We start from the raw sequence: 11,827 nt of genomic DNA, 5'->3' as shown, positions 1-11,827 counted from the left end.
TCACTACTGTCTTTTTGTGCTTTTCAAAACATCCAGTCCTTATATAGGCTTTTATAGGTCAAAGACAAAGCATCTGTCAACTAATATTGACAAGAGAAAATTTTCAGACATGGAGGCCTAAATTTCAGGCATTACTGACGTTTACATGCCCAAGTTCCTCTGCAAATCTGATCCTAAGGTAGAGGAAGCAGCCCAGGACATGCAGTTTAGGATTAAGAGGAAAACGCATTAAGGAGAAAATACTTAAGTAACCACAGATTTCTTTTGTGGATGCATTATCTCCATCTTCTCAAGCATCACTACAGAATGACAACTGTTCTTGCACACAGTATGAAAGATATAACATGATAGCATCATTATGGATCACAGCTCAATGAACCTCTAAATTTAATTTTGTTCATAAACAGCAACCAGGAAAATTAGTAAAACTACCTCTTGAAGTACAGTTATACTGCCTTCAACTCCACACAAGCTCACTTCCACACCATCAGGGAAACAATGACTCTCCCCTGCTCCTTGCTGCTTATGTTTTTGAGAAACTTTAACAGAATAAAAAATTTATTCTATTTTCCTTTTCCCTCACGATGCATGAAAAAATTATTTCTCAACACAATCATAATGTATTTTTAATTACTCACAAAATTAGCATTTAGATAGCACCATTCACCCTAGACTTCTGTGGCACTTCTAAATTTCAATTAAATCAAGTACTTGTTTACTTTTTCCTGCTTTGAGGAATTACAGACAATTACTTAGTACTATCCTCTCTTTGTCAGGAAGGCTACTGAAGAAACTGAGGCATGCAGTAGTTAAAGACCAGAGCCCACTTATATTTGCATGAAGATCTGCAACAGTGACACTGTGGTGAATGGAGTTACACTTATCCAGAACTAGGTTGCTATGTAGCACACAGCAGAGACCTCATCACTCCAAACGGCTCAAGTACTGCTGTGGTGGAAGGAACAGCAGTAAAATCTGTATTCTGAGTCACAAACCTCTTCCCAATTCACCTGCTCATCACAAAGAACCAAATCATATTTTTAGCAAGAGCAGCCAGCAAGGGGTCAGGAAGAGATTAAATAGCTATACCAAGGTCATACAGGATATTTGAACAGAGAACATCTCTGAGCCCAGATTTCCCAATTCCCAGTATATCACTTTAATCACTCACATACCTTTAAACACCACTAACCTATAACAATCGAAATAAATCCAAAGAAAATGTTCTGCATTTTCAGAAGCAGCCCAGCATCTTAAAGCATCATGTACCTCATCAAAGGAATGTTTCAACAGAGAACACCAAGCTGATTATGCAAAAGCATGATGAGAAAGGGATTCATGTCAGGCACTACAATGGAGTTCCTTAACTCGCTTTCCTCTGCTAACCAGATCAGCTGTGCATCATACTGATGAGAAAGAAGTGTGAAGTTAGACTGAGTTGTTTCAATTCATCGGATACCCCCTGATTAAAGAACTTAAAACCATTTCTGTCTTTCCCTCCCAATCACTGCCTTTATTATACCTTTTTAGAATGTTTTCTCTTTCAGAGAAAGTTCTATTAAGCATTCATTCTAAGCATTTACTACTGGAGTCACGTGTGAAGTTATTTTCATCATGCTGCTTTCTTAAAAGAGCAAAATAAATTTGCCTGTAACATCTGTATATGAGTAAAGTGTCAATAAAGTGCAGCATAATCCTTTATTTCTTTTAAGGATTTCACAGAAAAAAGATGACCAATACCTCTGAGGATCAAGACCTGAGAAAAATCTTAAGTCTTTGGCTTACAATCCCTGCTAAAGGACTTGGGTCCAGATCAAGATGTGAAACAAAACTTGTGGTACAGTACAGAATGAAGAGGATGCAGGGGGAAAAGAAAAGGGTCATGAAATTTTACTGTCGGGTTAGCCAAAGAATAACAAACAAAATGGCTGCTCCACATTATAAAATACACTGAGGCTGACTCTCGGGTTCAGTGATGTAATAAAGCATTTCCTGTGGGTTCCCCTCTCAGAAATATAGCACGTTAACTAGACTTAACCATAAAAATACTGGTGTTTTTTCTTCAGTGCTGAAGATTAATACTGTCTTCTGAACAAAAGCATTATTCTCCTCTTTGCAGTCGTAATTTTCCCTCTCTCCCTCACCAAAGAACTTCCAAACGTTTTCATAGATTTATTTCTAATAAATGGTACTGAAACGCAGCCATCAGTTTTGCCTACTTCATTCTGGCTTGGCATGCTTACTTGCAGTGCCTATTTCTGCGAATTCTTGCAAAGTTGAAGCCATCCAACACTCCATGTTATGGCCATCAGATACCAGAAAACATAGAACAAGGACAGACTTACGCAGCTCTTCCCGGTGCCTCTCTGTCTCTGCAAAAAACTGGCGAAGCTCCTCTGTGATCTCCATGTTACTCAAGTCATATTCTATCTCCCCTTCAGACTCGGAGTCTTCTTCCATTTCTGAGTCCCTTTCAGCATCCTCCTCCATTTCAGAGTCTTCTTCCGCATCCTTCCTCCCTCCATGGGCACCTGTGCACTGCTGAGCTCCCCCACGGTACGGAGCTCTGCCGTGTGATTTATAGCGGGCAGAATAGCTTTGGGTATGTGGGAGATCATTCCCATCCCAGTCTGAGTAGCAGCTACTTGGAGAGGCTGCAGGAGGATGCCACGGTAGGCGATAAAAGGACTCCATGGCTTTCCTGTAGGCTTTCTGGTGCCTCCGCATCCAGCGCATGGCTAAGTCATAGTGCTTCCAGTACCTCGTGTACACCTTCTGAGAATACCATGGCTCGGTGTCCTCCTGTGGCCAAAACATGGGGGAGAGGGAAAGACCACAAAAAATCAACACTCCCTCTCTTTATTTTTTGAATAAAGAGCCACAAACAGAGAGAGAGAGAAAACAAATGATAATTAAGGGAGAAACACTGTAAATGCACACACAATTCTGCCTTTTAATCACCAGTCATCCTTTATCTATGATAAAACATGCAGACTTGAAAAACGGCAACACAGTGCATGTGCATTACTTCCTTCACTTCATTACTCCTACAAGAGATTGTTTTTGCATCAACACAACTACCAGTGAAGAACTAGCAATAGAGGAGTTGTAGTATCCAGAAGGCATTTTCCAAGAGTTCGTGCTACTATTGTGGGAATCGGTTCTTTTTAGGGAATGTGCTGTGTGGATATATTCCACAATTCCTTAGCCCCTCGCGTGAGTTGTAAGAACTGAATCATTCCAAGGTGTAGGTATTACAACCCACACCTGATTTCCAAATCCGCAGACAGAAAACACAGGAGATTAAAATTCCTCCATATTAAACAAAGGCATTCATTTTATCCAGTAACATATTTCCTGCCTCTGCCTGCCAAAGTTTCTCAGAAAAGGTCAAATGGCAATTCAGACAATTCATATATCCATCATGGCCTCGATCAAAAACAAGACTGTATTTGGCCAAATGCAAGCTGCCAGTAAATCTCCCTTTTGTACTCATCAGCAACCAAAACATGAAAAGAGGTAATAAAGTGTCACTGATAAAGTACGGAGAAAAGCAGTTCTATAGAATGAAACATACTGTAACACACCTTCTCCTGTCTTCCAGCAAATCTTAGTTTTCCTGAAAAAACCAGTTTTATGCTCTTCAGATTTCACCTCACCAGCAAGTACAAAGCCCCACAGTCCTTCTAGCCTTAAGCTCCCTTCATACAAGCCATTTCATCTCCCTTCTCCATCCTACTCTCAAAAAGTACAATAATAGAGGATCTTAAAAGAAGGTCATAAAGTAAACTAAACAGCAAATCTTTTTTTTTTCCTTCCCCTCACATCTTCATTTCCATAGAAAATCTTTTATCTAGGTTAAAATGGAAAGCCTGTAATTCAAATTGGAAAATTTTAATTAAGCCATGTTTTGGCAAACACTCAAAACTATGGCAAGATTAACTGAGGTTTTCAGAGATGAATGTGACATTTACAGTCCTTTATTAAGTGGGGTTTTTTTTTAAAGGGCATACGAGACAAAAATCTTTAAGTCTGTTTTCTTGATCAGTACTATTCTATAGTCTTAAAACAATATTTTTTGGGGAAAAAAATCCAAAGCAAAACAGAAAACACAAACCCAAGAAATACTTTCCATTTAATGCTAACACTATCAAGAGAGGTTAACTTAATTGACTTACATTTGTTTTCACTTTCTGGTTCTCAGGTAATAATGCAAATACTAGTGAATTTGGAATAATAATTGTAACTCCCATGCGGCCACATTTCTGCAAAATTGAGCCAATTATCCCAAAAGAGATCTATAAATGCTCTCTCTTTTTAAGGTCATTGCTAAGTGCTCTCAGAAACAAAATACCTAACAGCTAACAGAGTACATAGAGAAAATCCACCACAACAAACTTACATGCCTTAAGATATTTCTGATCAAAAATTACAACCTATTTGAGACAACTTATCTTTCCTGAAAAGTAAGAATTCATGGAGTTGAAACTTCATTGTTAGTCTCCTCTTGGTCTAACATTACACTGCTACCCCAGACTATGCAGTTTAGATTATTTATTCCCAAAATGAGTGGGTACAAGAAAAGCATCTGCCTTCCATATGGAATTTCTTCACTCTTATTCATCCAACTACCTAAAAGCTAGGATGAACTATGTTTTAATTAGTTTCCCTTTGCTTACGAATGTCACACTGACTCCTCATCCTTCAGCAGACAGATAAGAATGTCTTGTTATCAAATCTAACACATTCACAGGTTACTTTTAAAACGTTTTGTCTTTTTTTTTACCTTAAATATTAAAATACTTTAAAATCCAGTTTTGAAATACCATGAAGCTTGACAAAAGCAGGTATCTCTTACATTCTATATATCTCCAAAGAAGACAATATATTCTTTTAAAGCTCAAAAATTTTCCCCAGTTCTTTTACAATGTTTCTAAAAAGGGCATTGATGACTTTACTGAAAGCTCTGGAATCCAGCTGGTTGACTTGTCTAGCTGACTAGTTCCAGTTGTTAATTTAGGGGAAAGGAAGACAAAAAGCCAGTTCATGTAGACAGAACTGTGATCCTGGTGCTCATCCAACTACTTTTTGTGGTTTTTTTTGTTGAAAGTGACCCTTGAAAACCCCTCTTACATTTGAATTTTAAAAATACATCTGTTAAAAAGAAATTACAGAAATGTTTTGCATTGGGGTGGAAAAGGGAAAGGAACACTTTTAGTCTAACTTAGTTCTGTGTCTGTGCTTTTTCAGCTGTGGAATAAATGGAAATAAGAGATTTCCTCAAGGAAACAAAAGCTATAAATCTAAGGCAAATGATCAGAGTCCTCTGTTATTTTCCCATTATGTCTCTGGAGTCTTCCCAGGAGTAGACAAATCACTCATTGTTGTAATCTGAATTCTATTTTCAAAGCAATTTAGCTACTTTCACATCTGATTTTTACATGTCTGCATTCACAGTTCAGTAAGTGTTTATATGCATTTTGTATATAAAATATGACTAAGCTATCACATAGAAATCCATAAAGACCTCTTACCATCTCTTGTAGAGTTTGTTCTGGTGATGATCAAGTTGAACTAGAAAAGAAAACAGTAGCTTTTTAATTTGCAATACAGGTATTAAGATTGCCATAGGCACTGAATATAGTTTTGTTATGTTTGAGTACTATGGCCTACAACTATTAAACGTACCTTCTCTGTGGTGGCTAGTTGAAGTCTCTTATTTATAGATTTTGATTACATCAGTAAAAATCCCATCCCTTAAAATTACCCATTACAGTAAGGATGGTAAAAGAGAACCTTCTAAACAATGCAGCTTAAAAAAAGAACACTTTTCCTATTACCTTTTTTCTTTTCTACTTTTCTCCCACACTCCATGCTTCTACAACCTTTATTTTCCAAATTAATATCAAACAAAAATGATACACTTGAAGGAAACACACTATTCTCCCTTTTTCACGGTATCTGCACAGGGACTTGTATAAAAGAAGTAATTGACATTAAATGTTTCAACCCATCTTCACTCCACTCAACCAATAGATTTCTGTTTAAACCTGCACTTATAACTTCATACACTCCCTTATCTCACTTTTTTCTTTTCCAGCCCCTGATCCCGCCTCCCATAAAGAGATAACAAGTCAGTTCAGGTTACAGCCACCTTTTTTAAATGTGAGGAAAAGGCTAAAAGGAGAGAAGCAACTAGATGAGGGGAAAAAAAAAAAGGGAGGAAAGAGGGAGAAAACGACATCCATAACCACCAGGCAGGATTTTTAATTACCAACATTTTCACTGTGACTTACCAGTATGAATCACTGAGAAATATTCTGGATCCCCTCCCTATTTGGCAATTATTTTATTACATTAAGACATTAGCTGCTTCATCCACATATTTCTCCTGATACTCTCACCCTCAACTTGAACTTTGGTAGGTGAGTGCCAGTGAAGGGTAAAAGAAACTCAGTATATTAAACTACCTGTTGCTACCCCTAAGAAATGGTCAAATACTATTCTCAGAAACACTGGAATACAGCCAAGACAGCAATTAAAACTGCTGTAAATTCATAAGAGCATAAAACTAGGATTTTTCAAAATGATTATGAATACGGTACGTACACCAGTTGCGTTCTGCCTTATATGTAACAATACTGATTAAAGAGCAGGTTTTTGCCTCACGCAGCCACACTGTGTAAAAGGAGAATGATATGGGCTATATCCAAACAAAATGCAAATCATGCAGCAAACAAAAAGGCAAATTACTGTCCTTTCCAAAGCCCACATTAAGCTCCAACTCATAAATCCCTGGTAACACCAACCTATCTGCAAGAAGCTCTACATATATGAGCAGTCTCACTGCAATTGATGGGACAACTCATGCCAGCAAAGGCTGAAGATCCAGGTAATCTGATTCAGGCAACCAAAGCACATGAATTCACTTTATTCTCTCCTGCCTGCTTGGAAGAAGAAGGAAACCTATCACTGAGGTCACTGCAAAACATTTTGATTACTTATAACACTTGAAACCCACACATGCATAAAAGATTCCCGTGCCATCCTTCCTTGTGCATTTCAAACATCTCACTTCTAACAATAATCCTCTTCAAAACTTTTATCTCCACTCTCTCATGATGTACACATATACTTTTTGTCTCTTTCCCACACACATCTGGATGCTCTAAAGGCTGCCATAATGTCTTTTTTTGATACTTAGAAACCTAAGCCCATGTAGCCGATTCTTTCCTTTTCCATTTCAGAAAAAGTATGTGTTTAACTTTCTCGTTCACTCTAGCTCCTACATGACAAAAAATTCTTTGAAATAGCTTCAGCATAAACAGAAATCAGGTTCGAGCTTAATCTAACTACATTTTTTAAAGCAGTAAGTGAAGACTGATATTATTAATATTATTAATACACAACATGTACATATGCTTTCTGAAAAGGAAGGAGGGGGAAAACCCTGGTAAATATATCCAGCCATATTAGTTTACCAAATAGGAAAAACCTGTTTTGCCAAACACAGAAACTTTAATTATTGTCATAAATAATTTATGAAACATTAGACTACAAATATAAAGCAGAGAAAAACAATGCTGTAAGCCTGGACACTAAATTAAAGAATGAGTTTGTTTTATTTTCAGCTGAATTACTCTTCCAAAACAAACTACATAAAATAAGAAACATGACAAGCAGCAGAAAATAAATGTGATAGGTCTACTTCTATAACTTCCACTTTTAAAAATAAAATATCGAAGCAATTGAACATATGAAACTCACCAGCAAATGTAGAATTTAAAATGAGAAAGAGATTTGTTTGCCTATGCCACTCATTAATGACGGCAATTTTTTATTAATATTATTTATGACCTTTTCACATTTTTAAAGTATTTCTTCACTGATAATTAATCAGGGATTCACTCCCTTTTGTCAAAACATGCCTGTCCCCTTGCCAGCTTGAGGCAGGTGAGCATCAGTGAAAATAAACAAATCTGATCAAAGCAATGACAGCATTTAATTCCCTTGGAGTCAACAGAAATTGAGACCAAGACTGTCATATCGTGAGACACAACCATGACACACTGGGGTTTATAACTTGGTAAATAAGTCCCACTCTGGGACTAGCGGTGTGCTGGATCTAGTGCTGCCACGTGGTCTGGAGGTGACAGGGACAGCTCACAGCCCAGTGTGGGATCAGTGAGGGTTCAACTATTCCAACACTGATCAACAAAAGATTAATTAATTAACCTGTTGCAGGGTGTTATGATAACCTGGCATTAAATTCAGCAGGTTTCAAAAAGCACATTTACACAAAGCTTTCCTGAAAATTGAATCAGAAATGCCCCAAACAAGAGACAGCTGACCACCCCCTCAGCTGCTTTGAGACGTGTCTTCAGTCAGGCCAGAGCTGGCCTCAGCATCCAGCTTCTGGCAATGGTTAATAAGAGATGCTCAGTAAAACATGACACTAGAATATGCATACAGGAATTACTTTTTCATGTACATTCCTCCTAATTTCAACAAAATGTGAGCATCTTCCCATAAACACCTATTTAATTTTATACTTCTGATGCTTACTCTTGGTGCAGAATTACTACCAGAAGAGGAAATGTCTAAAAAGCAGTTTGACATCCTGTGCTTAAGATTAATACTGTGCATTGCTAGTCTATGACGTTAACTTTAATACCAAAGCGCCCTAGTTACAGGAACGGAGAAATATAAGCCTGTGATCGCTGAGACAGTTGGTAGCAAAAGTTACATCCCTTAAAAAACAAGAGGTAGAAATTCCCAACACTATACACTGCATATTTGTTTGGAAATGGTTGTAAACACAAAACTTGCCCAGCACTTACAGTACAGTTACAGCTCCTCATCCCAACAGGAGTGCTACGAAGACCCACCTATCACTATAATGTTCACATCAGTGGTGCCACATCAGGGTCCTTACAACAACAGTAGCAATTCCTGTGGACGGGATACAAATTACACATAAAGCAAAGTAATGTTTTCAGACTTTAGTGTATTTATTATGGCTCTTTTGGCCTGAGCAGAGGCTGAAACAGTGTTGTCATCGGTGGCTACCCAAAAGAGGGTCTTTATTCTCTGAGCTCCAGGACATAAACCCAAAAGCTATTTGGGCCAAAAGTCAGAGGCCAAAAGCAAAGTGCTAAAGCTGTACAATTATCAGTAGTCCCAGTAAGCTTATGTTTCATGTATGGCTGGTCAGTTTAGTCATAAATGAGGAGAAGGATGAAACTTCGCCACTACTCCTTTTGAAAGCATAGTTCATTTCCTGGCGGCACACAAGTCGTGCCCAGATTCCGGTCAGTGACTCTAAGGCTCACATGAGCGATCGGCAGCTCTCACCTCTGCAAACAGGGCAAACAATTATACCCGAGGGGTGGCAGGAGCACAGGCCTTGTGCCCCGGCCCACCCTGTGCCTTGAACCCCGGCTGCTTCCCCGGCCCCAGCGCTCTCGCCCGAGCGCCCTCACCGCCGCCTCGGGCCCGGGGCCGACGTGCTGCAGAGAAAAGGGAAAGGGAAAGGGAAAGGGAAAGGGAAAGGGAAAGGGAAAGGGAAAGGGAAAGGGAAAGGGAAAGGGAAAGAAAAGCCCCGAGCTGCCACAGCCACCGCCTGGTGCCACAGCCACCGCCGCTCCGCCCCGCTAGGCGACCGGGCTCTCACACCTCCCCACCGAGCCCTTGGCTCTCCCGCTCCTGCCGCCCCCCCTCCGCCGTCCCCGCACCCACCCGGGCAGCCTGAGGCTCTGGCAGGCGAAGGCGCCGAGCGGTGCCGCCTCCAGCGCTCGCTCCCTCCCTCCGTTCCGGCGGGGCCGAGCGGCGCTTCCCCCGCCGCTTCCGCCCGGCCGCTGCCCGGCCCCGCGGCGCCATCTCGTGGTGCGGGCCGAGGCGCCGCCGGGACCCGCAGCCGCCTCTGCGGGGACCGACGTGCCCCGTGGAGCCGCTTGCCCCGCACGGGAATGGCGCTGTGAGTTCACAGAATCAGGGGATCGCGGAATAAATTAGGCTGGAAAAAACCTCTGAGGTCATCAAGTCCAACCTATGACCGAACACCATCATATCAACGAGGCCAAGCGCCACGTCCCGTCTTTCCTTAAACACCGGCAGGGATCGTGATTCCACCACCTCCCCGGGCAGTCCATTCCAGCATCTAATAACTGTTTTTGTGAAGAAATCCTCCCCAATGTCCAACCTGAATGTCCCCTGGCACAGCTTAAGACTATGGCCTGTTGTCCTGTCATAGTTGCTTGGGAGGCCAACCCTCACCCGGCTACACTCTCCTTTCAGGCAGTTGTAGAGAGCAATAAGGTCATCCCCGAGCCTCCTTTTCTCCATACCAAACAACCCCAGCCCCTCAGCTGCTCTTCATAGGATTTGTGCTCCAGACCCTTCTACAGCTTCGTTGCCCTTCTCTGGACACGCTGTGACCTCCTGCTGCCCCTCATTACCCAACCCCTCATTGCCGCCTCTAGTCCCAGAGCATGTACAGTGCTTTACAACTCAAAACCTGAGTCTGCTGTGGTGGTGGTGGTGTGGCACTGTCATACTTCGCCCTTTGATTATTATTTGTTTCCCTCATTAATTTCTAAACTTTCTGTTCAGGTTCTGTACTGAGCTTGTATTTTCATAGGACTGTGTGTGAATAGCCCTTTGGGGACCTGTCTTGGCCACTGGAGCGGTGATTGTGTTTTCCCTCGTGTAGCATTTTATATTATCTCTGTTAAATTTGTCTGCTATTAGCACAGAATCATAGGATCATAGAATCATGCACTGGTTTGAGTTGAAAGAGACCTTTAAGATCATCTAGTTCTGAGCCCCCCTGCCATGGGCAGGGACACCTTTCGCTAGACCATGTTGCTCAGAGCCCCGTCCAACCTGGCCTTGAACACTTCTAGGGATGGGGCATTCACAGCTTTTCTGAGCAACCTGTTCCAGTGCCTCACCACACTCAGAGTAAAGAATTTTTTCCTAATATCTAATCTAAACCTACCCTGTCAGTTTGAAGCCATTCTCCTTTGTCGTGTCACTACATGGTCATGTAAATAGTCTTGCCCCATCTTTCCTATAAGTTCCCTTCAGGTACTGGAAACTGCAATTAGGTCACCCCTAAGCCTTCTCTTTTCCAGGCTGAACAAACCCAGCTCTCTCAGCCTTTCCTCACAGGTGCCATAATGTTATTGTGTGTTTCTTCATGGTCAATAAACCTCTCAGCTGTACTGTACTGAATAGCACAATACTCTCACCAGACCATGCCACCCCATCATCTGTGCCCTTCTCTAGGCAAGGGCTGTAACACATGAGCATGGCCTTTGGTTGGACTCAGTGAAGTGATTCTTATGTTACATATATATTAAAATGAAGGCATGAATTATTGCTGAACTGCTGTACTTTCTGTGGGAGAAAGGCATCAAGGCACACTGCACAAAGTCTTGGCACATATGTTGGTTTTATTAACGTTATCAGTCTCAAGCAAAGACTTCAAGTAACACTATGTAGATTTTGCAAATGGAATCATACTGTTCTTAGTTTTGTAATATTTCAGTTTAAAAGACTATTTTTTTAGGATAGTCTTACTTCTAAAATGCACATTCTCTTTGTTCACTGCTTCCTACTTATTCCCTTCTACCTGGCTTACTTAGGCATATTTGTGGTTGCACAGTTATTGTCTGGAACAACAAAAAAAGATATCTGTCTCACAAGATAGATAGATATATCTGTCTTACAAGATAGACATATAGATCACATTAAATAAATGTCTGATTATGTACATTTTTTGAACAGTTAGAACTTCCTGCCTGCTGAAGACAGATTTCTTTCT

The 11,827-nt window shown here is 40.7% G+C and overlaps 1 protein-coding gene across 3 annotated transcripts in view; it reads right to left on the bottom strand.

The window, feature by feature from the left end:
* The window catches only part of GEMIN8 (gem nuclear organelle associated protein 8), a 27,593-nt gene extending 17,742 nt beyond the window's left edge, over positions 1-9,851 (bottom strand). The window contains exons 1-3 of one of the 3 annotated variants that reach the window (XM_027891748.1): positions 9,739-9,851; positions 5,535-5,574; positions 2,346-2,802 (exon numbers count right to left, since the gene is read on the bottom strand). In XM_027891748.1, coding sequence (XP_027747549.1) covers positions 2,346-2,802; positions 5,535-5,537 — 460 coding nt within the window. In that variant the 5' untranslated portion in view covers positions 5,538-5,574; positions 9,739-9,851. Of the gene's footprint in view, positions 1-2,345; positions 2,803-5,534; positions 5,575-8,840; positions 8,914-9,738 lie in introns of those variants that run through there. The other 2 variants (XM_027891749.1, XM_027891750.1) reach the window with 2 other exon arrangements.
* Between the last annotated feature and the right edge of the window lie 1,976 nt (positions 9,852-11,827).

Source organism: Empidonax traillii, unplaced genomic scaffold (assembly GCF_003031625.1).
Source record: "Empidonax traillii isolate 1590-97213 ecotype Southwest subspecies unplaced genomic scaffold, ASM303162v1 scaffold329:size853407, whole genome shotgun sequence".
Classification (NCBI taxonomy): domain Eukaryota; kingdom Metazoa; phylum Chordata; class Aves; order Passeriformes; family Tyrannidae; genus Empidonax; species Empidonax traillii.
Note: the sequence above shows the minus strand (reverse complement) of the source record. Positions and strands in the feature narration are given on the sequence as shown.